The sequence below is a fragment of the Aulonocara stuartgranti genome, assembly GCF_965226115.1.
Source record: "Aulonocara stuartgranti genome assembly, chromosome: 11".
Lineage (NCBI taxonomy): Eukaryota > Metazoa > Chordata > Actinopteri > Cichliformes > Cichlidae > Aulonocara > Aulonocara stuartgranti.
Genome location: NC_138947.1, coordinates 18,432,069 through 18,449,591, shown reverse-complemented (window position 1 = coordinate 18,449,591; position 17,523 = coordinate 18,432,069). Strand labels below are relative to the sequence as shown.

Genomic DNA, 17,523 nt, shown 5'->3' with positions numbered 1-17,523 from the left:
ATCATATCAGCTGATGGTAGCAAACGTGTATAGGAAAGTGCATCAATAGATTCTAAGAGTGCAACACAGGTGCAAATGTTTGCGGTTTAGTGCTAAGTAGCATAAAAATATAATTCAAAGTTTTTCTTACAAAAGCTCGAGCACTGACCCTTGTGTGTGTAGTTAGTGCGATTAACCGCGAAGAATCCCATTTTATTTGCCCTGGAATTGCATTCAAAATGCTCTGAAGAGCACCACAACCACAATCAAGGGCTAGTTTCATGACCAAAATTAGCTACAGGTGCCTGCTTCCGCATCCACTTGTCAGTCAAACTGGCCATGCACCTAACATTCAGTGCTTAAACTATGCGCCAACCACGAGAGCTGAAAGATAAGGCCAAAGCCTGCTATTCCTACAGTGTCCACTTGAGGCGCTCTACAAAAGACAGCTAAAGTTGGAATATGTATCCAAGTGGTCGACTTTATGATCCACCACATCCATCTTTTAAATCATCAGTTATTGCTGCGAAAAGGGCAACTTTTTTTAAAGGAGTTTTTTAAAACCAGACTGATATTAGCGGAGAATTATACGGTACCGGAATGATAAAGACACAGGCAGCACACATCACTTCATAGTATTACCTGTTCAGGCTCGCTTGAAAATACAAGCAGTAGAAAACAGATTTCAGTACTCATGCTGTTAACTAGCTGGTTAGCGTTCAAAACGAGTGATAAGTCCCTAAATGAAGCCCCCCCGGTCAAATATAAGACCTGCACAGTGGAGTTATAATAAACTGTAGGAACACAAGCTTAGCGCAGTGAATTGTAGTCGTGGATTAGGCTTTAGTGACAAAAACGATCGTATTAAAAGGACAGCAGACATATTAGCCTAATCCTAACCCACTGACTACAGAACTCCAATCTCATTCACTGCAAGGTAGCGAAGGTGTTTTGACAAATCGTGGCGAGAAGGCGGAAGGAAATATGAACCTCTGAGCAGCACGGAGCTGTCACACACCCTCCCTCTAAACACCGCAGACACACACACACACACACTCATACACACATACACACCGTCGGGTACAATAGAAGAGACGAGTTCGCCAAGGAGTAAAAGCCTGCACTCATTTCTACTATATTTTACCAGGGTTCCTGAATGTGACGCGACAACACTGAAATATAACGCCGACCCGGTAAGTCTTAGTCTTTCCTATTTTTTAGCAACAGTTTTTTGAAGAGCGAATAGAGGTAATAGAAATATTATAATTTTCAGAGGCAGTGAAGTGTAATACGATACAATACAGTAAGTGAAGGGGAAGTTGAGCAGCACATGAATCATCTGTCGCAACAAAAAAAGAAAAAAACTATGAATTTCTTTGCCGCGAAGTGAAGTTCCTTCTCGGCGAATAAACCGCCATTTCAAACAAGGCTGTAAATATTAATTAAGCAAATAAAACATCAGAAGTCTATTCCTTATCACGATGTATTGTCTTTCTCTTGGTTTAAATGACCAATTTTTCTGCGTATATGAATGTTTTCTAGGCCACAGAAATGCATTGACTGTCTCGTTGAGGATATGCCTCTCACCCCTGTCACTAAATGATCTGAAGATGCATATAGTGGTTGTCACTGTTAGAGCCCTGAAGCCTTTTTTAGGTTCCCAACGTGCGTCCTCAGACCACCATAGATTTAATGGGGACTTAAAGTAAAGTGAGCCATTTAATTTCACCAGATGACTGACTGTTGTCTTTGGTGGTTAGCCCAATGAAAGAATGACTTTTGTGATTACACGTTTCTCTAAGCTGTCCCTCCACCTACAGTAAACAGCTCCAAACTGGAATCAAGCCTGCCAAGTCATATATAGCAGAAAGAACTGCGTCTGTAGTTGTCTGTTTGGGGTTTGAGATCCAGCTTGAATCTATTTCTATGGACCACAGAGGCAAAAAAAAAAAAAAGGTTTGAAAATACTACCAAGCCTGTATCCTGCTGTACTGTGGCATCCTCTATGAGGTTGAGCCTTCTTAGCAAACAAAGCACACATACACACACAGACACTGACAACACAAAGGTGTGCCGTGTCCAAATATGCTGTCCGGGAATAACATGACATAACAAATAATTTAGTTTCCTTTTCGATATTGTGTGAACTCTATCTCTGTGATTGCCATCACTGTGGTGGCTTCTTTTATGTTGTATTTAATGAGCATAGAAACTACTACTTTTTACAGATTGCTGTAATAACCTTTGCTCAAATAAATTAGAAATGAAAACATTCTACCACTTAATTAACAACAAAAACAAACGCAGTGCCGCTGGGTTTGTATGGAGATTCCAGCCCACAAGAACATAAACAACAGCTGAGTGTATTTTGGAAATATAAGGTAAATGTATAACTCATGATTTTCCAGGCTGGTCCCAACTTACCAAAATAGAGAGGACCTTTTGCTGATGAGCTCCCCCTTGTATGCGGGAGAGGTCCATTACTGTGGTGATGACAGACAACTGCAAGCATGTGATTGTAAGGATGCCACTGTGACACTCTGCCGTCTGCCATTTTTTTACAGGCAGGTGTATATGTGCCAAAAACGCTATTCAGTGGCATTTGTTAGTCTCTAAACTACCGATTGTTGTCATGACAGTATAACTGCACGAAAAAAATACTTTAAAACAAAATTTCCCCCTCGTGTGACGTGTGTTTAGTGCTTTGCAGAAAGCTAGCTGAAGCTGCTTGTGGTAAAGCTCAGTGCCAAGTCGAACAGCGTCCTGATCTATCGTTGTTGATCATTACTAGAGAATAATGCTGCAGGAAATCTCATTTGTCTTTCGAGCAGCAACAGTAGCTCCTTAATGACAAACAAATGTCAGACAACTGTTAGAGAAACAGTCTTTCTCTTTTTTTTTAAGATATTAACCTCCTAAGAAAGCGCAACTATTAATCCCAAACTTAAATTGTGCTGCCAGTGACTTTGTTATCCATCAACTGCTCTGTGAAGCGCCTGGAGGGAATACTAAGAGGGACTGCCACACGTCAATAACCAAACACTGTACCAGTGACAGTTGCTGTGGCTTTTTCAGAAATAGAGAGAAGAGTGTCTTGGGGGCATATATAGATAGCAAATGTGATTCCAGCTGCCACTGTGGCATGGTAGTCTTAATGATAGGGCAGATGAGTGAGCGTTTCTTCTCATATGCTTTGAGCTATGTATCATGTTGCTGTACCATTGTTTATCAGAGCTACTTTTGCTGTTATATGAAATAAACAGCTGATGAGGATTACACAGCTGTCATTCACTGCTCCAAGGGGAGCCTTAATAGCATGTGTGTTTGTGTGTGTGTGTGTGTATCCACATGAATACCAGACAGTGTTAAACAGACATTTTAATGTTTTTCGAGCACGTCTATTTAGCACATCGTTCTACACGCGCTTCACCATCATTGCTTCTCTAGCAGTTGGACTGCAGACCTGCTTTTCTAGTTTTGCATGCTGTTCCTGATGTGTTTGTTACAGAAACCTTGCTATGAAAACCCCCTTCAAAACTCTGGATTGAAACCAGTAAGACTCAGGTTAGACCTTAACCTTGAATTTGCTTATGAGCAAACAAATAATGAAAATAATCTAAGTTGTTGACACAAATGTAGTGGCTATGTCAAATAGATAGATTCATTATTAGGATATGGATGAGGAAGCAGACAAAAACATACTGGTAATAACATTTGTGTGGATTTGCATGCATGTGTGTCAGTAAGAGTAATGGTGTTCAGAAATCTAGTAGTTAGTGATTAAAGGCCTACTGCCTCCTGCCTTTCCAAGAGGGTGCAATCTCAGTGATTAGACTGTCGACCACACATTGTGGAGCACAGACAGCTGCAGCTGGTTATCAATTGAACTTTCAGGGTGACGCTATCAAAACAGATCTCGTTGTCTTATTCTACCAGCTACAGGGAAAAACAATGTTATGGTCACACATCTAATTTTATGCATACGTGATGCTGAAATGAGGTTGTGGTGTGTTAATAATGCAGTCTTAATGCAATGAGTAACCACAGCTTTGTAGAGATCTTTTGTGCATAGTTTCTGCTGAAACTCATTCAAAAGCTAATATGAAAAAGTAACTGATTTTACTGTTTAGCCACCAGATGCTGCAAAGAACCACATCTGTCTGCCTTTGCTGAAATGTGTACATTAGGCTAAACTCAGCGTTAACTCTTTATTTAGGTTGGACGTTCAGGAAATTATTGTCTGAAAGCCAAAAAACAAGCTGCCAGAAATGAGGGAAGTGGGAAGTTCATAGAGCACGTGAAAGAGTTGGGTGGGGGTGGGAGGGATTGGATCTATTTCGATACTCTCCAAAATAGTAGTGGGGATGCACGCTGGGACTACCATGTGATAGCATTCGGTGCTTTTGTAATCCATGCCATGTGTAGCTTGCAATTTCCTCCTTCCTAAATCTCTGAAGATGATTCTCATAATGAAAGATCAATTATTTGATCCCTAGCTTTTACTGTACTCTGTGGATCATATGGCACAGATATTGCCCTGTGGGCCTTGGAAGGGAATAAACTAGACTCTTACTAAACTCCTCCTCTCACTATGAAAGTGCAATTCGGGAAGTTTGCAAGCATAGCCCTGATTTCAGAAGAGTCATCCTTTGAAGTTTAATGTACATTGAGGTCGGTGTGTGCAGACCATGTAGTGAGAACATCCAGTGAGAACATCTCTGTGGTGTCGGATTCACAGCAGAGCATTAACCACAAGCAAATTTCTATGTAGCTGCAGAGGAAATCAACTGGTTTTAGCTGGGCATGGTGTAGGTTAAATATTTAACAAAGGATCGGGCAAGGGGCAAGTGTAACAGTAACGAAAGCTCTTAATAAGTTATGAAAAGGGGAAAAACAAAAAAAACCACTAAACGAGGCTTGTGTTACCATGCATTTTATGTGAATAGATTTACACTTGATTACATACGATGCTGTGGTGTAAAAATGCAAGTAGCAGCTTTTGCATTTAACATGTTTAGCACGGCTTTTATGACTTCCTCAAAATAAGCCCTTGTACGCAGCATCTCTAGCACATCTTAATATATAAATGTCTCTATATTTCTATATTTTATATGTATATGTATATTTATACCTATATTTATATTTATCTATTTATCTTAATATTTATGAATATCTCTGTTTCTACACTCATTTTATATGAGTGCTTGATGTTTGTTGTATATTTCATACACTCAGTGAGTCTGGTCAACATATACAACATATCTCTCTCTCCCTATATATATATATATATATATATATATATATATATATATATATATATATATATATATATGTTGTATGTAGGTATATTTAGAGGTATGTTAGTGTCAAACACCCAAAGGAATACAAATAGTACTGAATTTGGTGGTTTGTCTTCTCGATTATTTTGCCTTATTAAAAAACTGGCAACTTTTTCTTCTGCACGGTCAACTGAGACACAACATTTCTGTCACCAGTTTTAAGTTATTTTATGTTGCTCTGCAGGTCTTCTGTGATAAGGAAATTGAAAAACAATCTATCATACTAATAACTGTATATTATATTATTATTTATCATAATAATATTATATTATCATTATATTATTATTTCTGAATAATTGTTTTATAATATTTTTGGTTAGCTGAAAAAAAAAACTAGTCAGGTGACTGATAGAAGACAGCCCTCTATGCAAATGATGAGTGAGATAAATAAAACTCCTTCTGTTTAAACCTTACACTATTACAGATTGGCCTCTTCCTTTTTCACAGCTGTTGTTTTTCTTCATGCAGCTTTTTCTTTAAGACTGTTTTTGAAGCTCATTTTGGAAGGTTTATCTCTGTTGGACATTTTCATTTAAGGGATTTTTGACCCAGCTTTCCTGAAATTTGTTTATCCTTTCTTTTATTGTTCATCCAATTGTTCCTGCAAATGAACAGGTGATGTCATAATTCTTTTTTAAACAGGCGCACCGTATACATATTCAGCAATCCTAACTTGACTGTAAAACATTTTTGTGTCACAGCTAGAGGTAGGCTGAGTGCAGTGATGTCCAGATCCACAAAATCAGCCTCGAGATCTCGGAGCCGCTCGAGGTCCAGGTCAAGATCCCGTTCCACCTCCCGCTCCAGGAGTCGCTCCAGGTCTCGGTCCAGGAAGCACCGCTATAGGTACGAGCGATCTTCCGTTTGCAACAGCTTGTTAGCGGATAACATGCATTTGCCTTGATTGCTAAAGTTCCACCCTAGTTGCCAGATCTGTGTTGTTAAAGTAAAATTTAAAAACTCATTCTTGAGATCCATTTTCATCTGTTTTGTGTAGCAAATCTTATTGTGGCTGACTGGAAACACACTGTGTATTTTTGTGTATCTTTGATTGCCATCTGTAGGATTTAAAGAGTTTGGTTTTCACATGAATAGACAGAGCTGGTGGAGCATATTAGAGCCTTTGAGTCCTACCCAAACTCTTGAGTCAGGCTCTGTATCCACAGGAAATTAATATTTGAGAGTTCAGCTCCCGGTTAGTGAATTTAGTTAAGGTAGTCTAATATAATATTGCACAGTGGCATATGGGAATGTTTTGTACCACATTTCACAGTATTTTGAAAGGCATTTTGTTGATGTGCTTTTATTTCGTGAAGCTTTGACTGAAGGGTTTTCTGCTGACTTTGATGTGCTTTCGTAAGAAACAGTAAGGCTTCAGTCTGATGCCTTTGCCGCTACTGGTAGAGTGACGCCCGGATGGCAATAAAATGACAGGCTAGCTCATTTCCTGGCAGTGTTACAGCTTGTATTAAAATTAGCATAAATAAGAGTTATGGAAGGAATTTAATGGTCTACTCTTCCTGAAGCTACCTTGCACGTGTGCAAATGGCTTTGTGGGAAGGCAAAACAGGACTGGAAAAGTGTGAATGCACACCTTTGTACAAGTTTGAAAGCAACAAAAATGTAAATACAAAAACAGAAAAAAGCATATCCCCGCCCACCCTCTGCGCACACACACACGCACGCACGCACGCACGCACGCACGCACAAATAAATAGTTAATTTCCTGCATGTTTTACATGGGCAGCATGTTAGAACAAGAAACAGTTGTCAGGTTAAAGAGCATTTAAAGGTGCAGGTTTGACAGTGTGCTGGGTGGAAACATGTTGTCAAATGTTGCCAGTGCGAAGCTTAAACTCTTTCTTTCCAACATTACCTGATCTTGCTATAACACACTTAGTAATTAGAGCCACAGTTTACAGAAGTACATGGTCTGAGCTCTCGCTTGGCCGATTTTTTACTCACTGACAAGTCATAGCAGGAAGCTGAAAGAAAATAATATCCACAACAATTTGGTGGAACAGATTTGCCATGTGTGACACAATATTCTGTCATTAATCCTCTCCAAACGTGCTGAAAAGCCCTTTTAACTGGCAGGCATAGAGTCAAAGAATTCAGGCAGTAGTAGATTTCCCACCCTTATACGGTCCATGTGACTCCCTGTTCCACCAGAGCTGGGCAGAGGAGATGCAGTATTTGTAGCTCGCACTGTGCAGTGCTGCTCATTGCACTGCCTCTGTATTCCAATGAGAAAGCACACTAGGTGAGTTACATGCTTCTCTTATTTCTTTTTTTTTTAAATTTAAGTTCATTTATCTAGTTTAGTATTATGTTTGCATGTACTTTGGCACAGCTTTAATTCATTAATCTAGACTTTTGCTCTGCAGCATTTTTTAGATTTTAAATTATTTGTAAATCACTTCATACTCTTAACATTTTAGGAGGGTGGTGGTGAGAAATGCATCCTTTATAAAAGCTGCTGAAGATGCAGTTAAATACAAGTAGCAGTAGATACTTTGCACTACTACTTTGAAGTCTGAAACAGTTATACTCTCAAATATGACAGTGGACAGCTGTGGACACAGTGTTGAAATGTACTTTTAAAAGCATGGTGTTCTGATTAAATTGCTGATTTGAGAAAACTGAAGAACAGACTGTTATAATCTGAAGCCCTGGTAAAAAGTCAAGGCTAGCACGCTGTGGAAGGCTTTTTATTGGAAGTGCAGCAGCGCCACCCTGTGGTCTAATCTGACCTTGCAGTATGCTCCGCAACATGTTGTGTTCTCCATGTGTTATCATAATAACATATATTCAAGTGTTATACATCGTCACAGAATTTAAGGATTATTTTCAAAACATTTGTTTCAAAATATTAAGGATTGTTATTATTTTCAAAATGATCCTGAATAATAGGAGCTGTGTGTTTTTCTTCTGTAAACTTCCCTAGAATTTGAATAGTTATGAATAGATATGTCATTTCAATTTTTCAGACCAGCAATAAACGTTGTTTTTTTTAAACAGTTGTAAGCAATCATCCAAGTACTCCTAGTTTTGTATGTCATTGAGCCAAAGCAAATATGCTCCACCTTTTTCCCTTTTATATTAACCAAGCATCTGTCTGTCTCAGCTCTAAACTGTTAATTGTAGGTGGTTTATAGTTTCTGGTAGTGTTGTTTCACATAAGATCTACTGTTTCTATTTTGGAGGCAATACATTATTGAGAAAATGTATCTATATCAAACTCTGTAGAAATAAACGTAATGTTTTCGTTGTCTTCTTTATTCATTCACAGCTCTAGATCTCGGTCTCGGTCAAGGTCAAGATCAAGATCTTATTCTCCATCCTATAACCGGGAGAAGAAATATCCGCGAGGTTACCAGAACAACCGGGACTTCCGGGGCTATCACCGCGGCTTCCGTAGGCCATATAACTTCAGGGGTCGAGGACGGGGCTACTTCCCACGTGGACGCTACCAACGAGGTGGACGTGGCTACAATAACAACAACTATCATCAGAACTGGAAGAATTTCAGGCAGCATCCTCAAAAACAGCAACAAAATCATCAGAAACAACAACAGCAACAGCATTGGCAACAGAAACAACATCAAAACCATTCACAAGGACGCTCTCAGAAACACTGTGGGACCTCCCCTCATGGTCAATCTCACCAGTCCGACAAATCCTGTTCTCCTTTATCCAGACACTCGCAGCATTCTTCTGCCTCATCACACTCCTCCTCTCCTAAATGCAGGCCGGCCTCCCTGCTCGCTAACCAAACCTCAAAAGATGTGAAAGATGAGCAGCTGGCTTCCAAGGACGTTCAAAAGGGAGGAGAGGGAGAGGATGAGTCAGGGGAGCGTGTTGAGTTATTGGCAGGAGATGATATAGAAGGTGCTGGCGGTGGGAGAACTGAGGGGAACTGGAAAGGCCTGACAAACTACAGCAGCAGTCCAAAGAAAAACAGTCCGCTGGCAGGCTCTGCTGCTACTGTTGGTCAGAGCAGCCAAACGGCTAACCAGTCTAGCCCCACTAAAAACACAGGCATCACACCCAATGGCACCCCCACCTGGCAGATGGTGTGTGGTTCATCCTCGGCTAAAAAACCTTCAAATGAAGGTCTAAATCAAATCCTTTCCAGCTTTGACATCTCCAAAGAAGACTACCTGGATAGAGATAAAACAGCAATCTCCATTGCATTCAGGAAGTAAGACCAGTTTTATGTTTACACTCATGACAATTTTTAGTAACTTGAAACACAAATTGTTGTTTGGTTCTTCTGTTTGGAGCCTCACATAATGCAGATTGTGGATTTTTGGGTTTGATTCCATATTAATGGATAGATTAGGTTTTCCAGCAATATAGTTACAAATTAGTTAGAAATCTATTACAAATAAGTAGCCTGGCTCGGCTGTGTGTGCAGGACATGTAACAGAGTATGCATCAGAGCTGAGCAGACAGTGGTGCGACAATAAACAATGAAAAAAAGTCAACATCAGGCAAATGTACCAGAAGCCATTACAAATATACTTTTGGTAGTCCAATAATGGACAGCAGGTTCATTTGAGCTTTACTTTGGGTAAACTACACAACCATTTCATATTTGCATTTTATAAACTTTGCAAGCTTCAGCTACTGTATCCATTTACAGGAATTCTAAAGGTTTTCCAAGTGAAAACAACATCCTTCTTCTTCTTTATTTTCATTACTAAAGTGCTTCCCTGATAAAAAATGCTTATATTTCACTGTTATTTTCATTTTTGCAGCTGTCTCACAATCAGGTTTTCGAGTTAGACAGAGCTTTTTATCTCTTTTTCCTTCTTTAGGTTTTGGGAGGAAGCTAAAGCTAAAGCTAAATCTGCTTCAGAAAATGCCAGGAACGCAGAAGCAAACTGTATGGAAATGGAACAAGAGAAAGTAAATGGCAAAGCTTCTGTAGTTGTCTCTGATTCTGTATCAAGAAAATACAAAGAGGATAATGATGCTGGAGTGTCTCTGAACAGCTTTTTCAAAGCCTCACCATTTCTGTCTGCTGATGGGGAAGAAGAGGATGAGATGATCATTAAGCCTCAATTTAAATCACTTCCAAAAAATTGGAATAATGGAGAAGTGTCCTATAAGCCAAAGACCAAGGTCGCTCCATCAGCCCGAGAACAGTTTGAAGAGTGCTTTGCGAAATGGCAGAAGTTTGCTAATAGTGACAAAGATGCCACGGCAGAGGAGCTTTATCTCAGTGGAAAGCAGGATAAAACAGCAGCCACTGCCGCTGCCAAAAGGGAGTTAACGGGAAAATTCAAAGAACTGTCCCCAGACTTGATTTGTAAAGCCAGGAAGACGGCAGAATCTCTATCTATCCCATCTCCTACACCACCATTGCGGAGGAACTCTGACAGAGACACGTTTGAGGTCAGAGTAGAGGACCCGCCTGTCATGTCCTCAAGAAAACAGGAAGCAAAATTTAATGTTAGAATGGATTTCCTTGGAGATAGCCTGATAAGGTAAGCCTTGTTCAATAGGTTCAATAATTCTTTTTTTTAATGTTATGTCATTATTCATTCAAAAGAAATTCAAGAGACTAAAGAACTTATCATTTCAGTTCGTCAGATCTTTTAGCTGAAGAGCGACAGTTGTCTCAGGACCTTGTGCAGTCCTCTAAAAAGGATCAGGAATTTCGCTCCATCTTCCAGCATGTAAAGGCTGCACAGTTACAAAGAAGTCCCTCTGAGCTGTTTGCTCAGCACATTGTCACCATTGTTCACCACATCAAAGGTGAGTCTTCTGTGTCTAAACCATATCGAGCGATTGCAAATCATTACCCTCGATACCCTCTATGATGCAAAATTCATAGAACAATCAAATAATTTGTCTTGACTGATTTTCAGCATTATTATTCACAATGGCCTCTTGAATAAAATGTGACGTAACCATAGCTTTTGCTTCTTACTTTGTTACCAAATCAGCTCAGCACTTTCCATCTTCTGGCATGACTCTAAATGAGCGATTCACCTTGTACCAAAGACAAGCTGCAGAGAAGGAAATGATGAAGCCAAGAAAAAGTCCAGAGATACACAGGTAGAGTCGCCTATTGAGTGACCCCTCTCACCTTCAGTGTGCTGTGGCTTCACCTCCTCTTTTAACAGCTTTCAGGTATTTTTTCTCACCTTTCCTCCCTGATAATCTACAGACTATCTTGGCTTATTTGTTCTCATGCTTGGTGGAGGTCAGTTTTACTTTCCCAGCAGTTTTCTTTTTTTCTGTTTCGTGTTGTCTTTCCAGTTCAGTGTTGCTGACCGTTTGTTTGTTATGGCACGTGTCTTGCATTTCTTTTATCCCATCTTGATTTCTTTCTTGCAGGCGAATCGATGTTTCACCAAGTGCTTTTAAGAAACACCCTCAACTTTTTGAGGCGATGAAAAGCTCAGAGGATGGCACTTACAAGGTGACTGAACATTTTGACGTATGAAGTATATTGGAATAAGACAACTTCAAACAAGTGAGAAAGCCACATGCCTTTAGACTGCACTCTCTGAAAGCCCATGGCTTTCCTTGAAGGGAGATGCTCAAGTCTAAGAAAAGCAAATGCAAAATAAGGCACTTTGACTTTGCTGTTTGTTATATCGCCTCACATGGTGAATGGGTTGTATTGTGGGCACAAGCCTGACCAAGGCTAATGAATCAAATAAGGTCAAAAATGGAAGCCTCAGTGCCAAAGCTGTTCAAGGGACTCTAAGCAATCGTCTTCGTAAGTATTCTTTTAAAAAAATAAGGAACGGAAATAACCAACAGCAGGCACTTCATGTGCCTGTGCTTACGTTTACTTGCTTAACATTCTGAGTAAACCATCATAGTATTTCTTTATTGATGCGCATGGATACATCTGGTCAGCTCTCAAACATGCAGAGGAAATACTAAGTACTGAGTAAACTGAAATTAGCATGAACAATCACATGCCTTGTCTGTCACTGTTGTGAAAGAGCCAAACTGGTGGTTTTGCATGTTTTATCCATGTTTACACTTCGGCATTTTTCCCACATGTTTTCCAAACCCGATTTCTGATTTCTTCCTGCCATCCATTGGTGTTGGTTCATGATACTATATGATAAGATATGACATGATTTCAACTTGTTATGGCCTGAAAGTTTAACAAACCTTTGTGTTTTGAAAAACACGAGTATGTGATGTTGCTGAAGTTTAGGAATTTAAATATGTGAATCTGTTGCTGGATATTTTATTGCTGTTGAATAGATTGGATGGATAAGGCTAGCTACATGTTAACTGTGCTGAACCACCTATCTAAAGAAATTATGAAGACTTTTGTGACCAGGAAGTCATGTAAAATTTGATCATCAAAACATAAGATTTGGAAAAGTAGATGTTTAGGAAACACTAAAAACATGCAAAACTACTGGCTTGGCCTATTAAATGCACTCAAAATTCCCTCAAAAATAGCTTGGTTTTATTCATGCCAGCTGGTTGTCACCTGGGTTTTTGCCCTTTTTCCCTGCACTTCACTATTTAGTTTACAAATCCGCTTAGCTCAGAGAAGACTGACAGCCCTCCACATGCTAATCCAAAGTCTATCCACGACATTGTGTTCTGTTTTAATTTTGCTCAGGATGGAGGGGAAAAAATCAAGGGTGACCCAATGGACCTTCGCTTGGATATTGAACGCCGTAAAAAATATTCGACCCATGAAAGATATTATAACGAGGATCAGGGAAGAGATGCGGGAGATTCCCCAGATTCTAGCAGAGAGAGATCTGTGGAAAACTTCCATAAATACCACAAGAAATCAAAGTATGCACAATTGTTCTGTACTTGTATCTACCATTATGATGACATAATCATCTTGCACTATAAACAGCTGCATGTAAAGAATTTGCTTGCATGATAATCCTTGTGCAGGAAAAGCAAGAAGAAGAAGAAACGTTCTCGCTCCACTTCATCCTCATCTTCCTCATCCTCCAAATCTAACAAAGATGAAGGTTTACCCCAAGAGAAACCTGATTCAAAAAATGGAGACTTTAATAAAAACCGACTGGGCCAAAGGGAATCATCAGGTTCAGCTGAAAGTGGACATCCACATGGAGGATTTGTAAGGCCAATAAAAAGCTTGATTTGTTGTAATATCTACAATATAATGTAAAATTCCCATCATAGACAGTTTGCTATGTATCGCTATGTATTGCATATTTTGAGCATTTTTTTCTTTTTCTCCAATTATAGCAAGTAAGAATACGTGGAAGGAACTGGAGCAAAGGGAACTATCAGGGTAACATTTCACACAGTAATCCTGTAAGCATGGTTGTACACCAAAAAAGTGAAGACTGGAACCCAGAATATACTCCCAAGAGCAAAAAATATTACTTGGTAAGGTTTTCTCATTCCTTATCTCTTTCCTTATTTTGTCAACCTTGATTTCTGAAAATATTTAGAGGCTGTGTTAAATGTAAACAATAGAAGCATATAATTATTTGCCAAACATTTAAACTGCACATCTAGTGAAAACTGAGGGTCTGAAAAAATGCTGAACAATACATACAGGTTTTGAAGCAATGTATGATACCACCCAGGCACCATTCTGTTTATTAATAGCAGCATGGCTCCACAGTAAATGAGTCCCGGTGCTAAAGCGGCCTGGCTGCATTCCACATCTATTCGTCCGACATGTGGAGCATTATGAAGCCATGAATATGACTAAGGAGGACTAAACTGTTGACCAGCTGGAATTATATATCAAGCAGCTGCCAAATGCTTAGAAGGGTTGTTAAAAGAAGAGGTGATGCAAATGGTGGTAAACATGTCCCTGTCATGATTTTACTACATTGTTGGCATCAAATTCAAAATGTGAAAATCTGTCCATTCAGCCATCCATCAGCTTAACCACTTATACCTCAGTTACACTGGGTTATAGACCTGCCAGTAACTTCCTGGCAACCACTGGTCACTGTGGAAAAATGTGCATTCCCCAACAAGTTAACAAGTGGTTGCTGGTGTCATTGTGAAATCAGTTGCTAACGACCCAATCATGCAGGCCTAGAGCAGAGTCGTCAACCCCTTAACTCACCAGGGAAGAAAATGTATCTTCTCTAGCTAGTTGGTGAGTGGTTGCATGCAGTCACTCAATGAAAGTAAAGGTGCTTTCAAAGAAGGCATGGTGCCCTACCAAACAGCTTTAGCATTGTTCTTATGTTATTGTATTGCATTTTGCACACCTCTGTTGCTTGTGAAGCTTGCACACAAGAATTTCACACGCATGTGCTGTACCAGTGTACCTGCACATGTGATGTGAGAATAAAAAGTGATTTGATTTGATATTATGAAGTTGCCACGGTGACCTGTAATTTGCTTGCCAAACCACAAAGCGACTGCTAGCTGAGAAGTAGTGAAATTGTTAAAAGTGCAACAAAAATCCAGAAACATCTGACCCTTAAAAGGAAAGTTGTTCTTGTTCTTCAGGTTTGCATTGCTCTTTTTCACTAACACTCAGCAAGTAGTAACGAATGTTCAGTCTTCAATGCAACTATGAGAAATTGCTATAGTCTGCTAGTAACCATAAGGGTCACAGGGAGATTTCTGGTGTAGCACCCTCTTTGTGGCTGATTTTACCTAGCGACAGCTAGCAGCCTGGTTAGTGAATAAACTGACTACTCTCTCCTTTGAATGGTATTTAGCTGATCATAGGGCTAACATAGATTTTTCAAAAAATTGTTTTTCAGCTTCAGCATTTAATGTGTTGAATTTGAGCCTTGACATATGTCTCTCACATTCTCCCACATTTTTAGCACGATGACAGAGATGAAGAGTCAGAATCCAAGTGGACAGACAATCGAGGTCGAGGGAGGGGAAGTTTAACTCGCGGAAGAGCGAGGTTCCTTATCCGCAAAGCCACTGGAGGTCCCAATATCATCTATCCAAAATGGGGCCTCGATAAATTCCAGGTCAATGACGAGCAAGGTGGCATGCAGAGAGAAGAGACAGAACAGGACCATAAAAGGGCAGAAGTTGATGGAGAGAACATCTGAGTAGCAAAGGAATCTGCAGAAAATCGTATCTTCTGTGTTCTCACAAGATCTGACTGAGTGATTTTATCCAATGGATCAATAAATGCAGATTAAATGTTTTAAGATATTCCTATGAAACATATTACTTTGTTTTCATTTCTTCAGACTTGACACAACCATTTCCTACATCAAGACTAGTAAAAGCGCTGTTTAAGAGTGAAATGCAGTTTCTTGTCAAGTTTAAAGTTTTATGCTTTTGCTTTATTTTGGTAAATTAAAATCTCTTTCACGCAGCATTATATTAATATTTACACTTTTTTGGTTAGGATGGTTAGAAAATAACTTGCAATTTTGAATTAACACAAAAAAGAACTGCACATTTTTGATCAAATCAGTTAGGCAACAAGATAAATTATTGTACTGCAAATATATTAAAATCTAATTTAATTTGCAAACAGTGACTATATGTTATGTTTTTCTGAGCTATGTCTCAGCAATAAGTATGTTGTTGGTGATGACATAAAACACCACAGTCCAGCCAATTTGGCAGAAATAACACTGATCTGACAATGGGACCAAACTGCACAGGGTCATAGATTGTGCCCTGCAGTCTGTCATTATAAAGCATACAACCATTTTACAGCACTAGCTAAAAGCCTTTTAACAAGCTTGTGAAACATTTTACTATCCGAATAGTAGCTTTAGCTTGTTTTTGGATACCACTTTAGTGTATAATATTGATAGTGATTTTCTTTCTGCAAAGACTTTAATTTTGGTATTTGTACTTGGCCACGCAGGATTCTGACTTCGATTGTAACAGAGAATTTGTTTTCACTGCTATAGATTGTATTGTCATTTTTATGTTTGCAAGCTTTTATTTAACCAAACAGATTTTTAGCAGTGATGCTAACTGTGTGCAACTGTTAACGCAATGAGAGAAGTAGTTAAAAATTTTAGTATAGAGTCTATCCAAGTTTGTAAAACAGAACAGGAATGTTTATTCTGTGCATATCAATGTTATTTGTTTCTAGGCTCATTTATGCAAGTACAAGTATACCTTGCTGTGGGTGCACTGGTCTTACTTGCGTATGTTATAGGCCTACAGATTAAAATTTTAAGGTTGACTTCTTAGGGAATATTGCATATTTTAAATAGTTGTGGTCACTGTTTTTGTTTTTGTTTTCTTAGAGACTGTAAATTAAAGAAACACTGATTACTTTGACATTTGTCTGTATGTGTCTTTAATTAAAAAGAATCTTTACAGTCTTTTAGGTTATCTTTATTTACCTCTGTGTATGGAAATGATGGTGCTCCCAGGGTCCACACACCATGGGGCTCTTAAACATACTTAGGCTGGCTCATGATTCAATAAGAAGTACCTATGTCGGTGTGGCCTAAAAATATTATGTTTGTGTGCTATGAGTGAACCACACTTTGCACTTTACTTTCATAATATTGGTAAGAGTGTATCAGGGTGGAGCCGATTTGGTTACAACCCATGGTTTTGTTTTTTTTTTGACTAAAGGCCAAAATCACCTGTTTCAATCAAAGCAATCAAATCCCTGTAAGTCACTGGGAGTTGAATAAACAACCCAGCCTAAAGCTACAGTGTGCCTGTGCACATCCCATTCAACCAAACACCTATCAACCAATCACTGTATCAGAGCAGGTTGAAGTCAAAAGTGACTGGATTCACCAAGTAAAAATTGTCAGTTTGTACTAATTGATTCATTTTTCACCACTACAGTGAAATAAAAAATATTAAGGCACTAAATATAAAGTAAGGATGTTTTAAATACTCTGGATATTTGTCATTCAATGATTAGGTTAATACAACATTCTTTACAAACAAAGCCTAACTCCATCTGCCCAGTTTCTTTCTATTGCTCATGGTGTTTTTGTATTATTTGGTTGCATATTGGAGCTCCTTGTCACACTGCTAAATAGTGACCGATCAGATACCTCCCAGGCTTGGCTAGAGTGGGATATTCGTCCAAAACGTTCCCTAAACATTTGGATAGTGTGCATCTCATACTCCCTATTGTAACTGGTCTAAGTGAAATCTTAAAAGTTGGAAATAATGATAACTTGACTTGTTTGGCAACATTCAAAATGGAAACTAAGGAAGTAATGGAGCTCATCTTGTCTGTTGACTAAAGCCAGTGACCTATTAACTGAGTTAAAGGAAAAGATAAGGGTCATTG

At 39.0% G+C, this 17,523-nt stretch overlaps 1 protein-coding gene across 2 annotated transcripts; it reads left to right on the top strand.

The window, feature by feature from the left end:
* The first annotated feature begins 838 nt into the window (after positions 1-838).
* On the top strand, positions 839-16,541 carry thrap3a (thyroid hormone receptor associated protein 3a). 2 transcript variants are annotated; one of them, XM_082552248.1, is made up of 11 exons: positions 839-1,172; positions 6,020-6,164; positions 8,611-9,522; positions 10,142-10,813; positions 10,912-11,084; positions 11,276-11,387; positions 11,670-11,754; positions 12,931-13,112; positions 13,221-13,410; positions 13,542-13,685; positions 15,101-16,541. In XM_082552248.1, the coding sequence occupies exons 2-11, from the start codon at positions 6,043-6,045 to the stop codon at positions 15,338-15,340; spliced, it is 2,832 nt and encodes a 943-aa protein (XP_082408374.1). In that variant the 5' UTR covers positions 839-1,172; positions 6,020-6,042; the 3' UTR covers positions 15,341-16,541. The 2 variants fall into 2 exon arrangements, with proteins under 2 accessions (XP_082408374.1, XP_082408375.1); XM_082552249.1 differs by lacking the exons at positions 839-1,172; positions 6,020-6,164 and adding an exon at positions 7,476-7,581.
* Positions 16,542-17,523: the final 982 nt, after the last annotated feature.

Excerpts from the sequence above, each read along its gene's own strand:
- thrap3a (XM_082552248.1), top strand. The coding sequence starts at position 6,043 with ATGTCCAGATCCACAAAATCAGCCTCGAGATCTCGGAGCCGCTCGAGG. Across the intron at positions 9,523-10,141 it reads ATCTCCATTGCATTCAGGAA|GTTTTGGGAGGAAGCTAAAG; the intron begins GTAAGACCAGTT and ends TTCCTTCTTTAG. Across the intron at positions 13,411-13,541 it reads GACATCCACATGGAGGATTT|CAAGTAAGAATACGTGGAAG; the intron begins GTAAGGCCAATA and ends CTCCAATTATAG.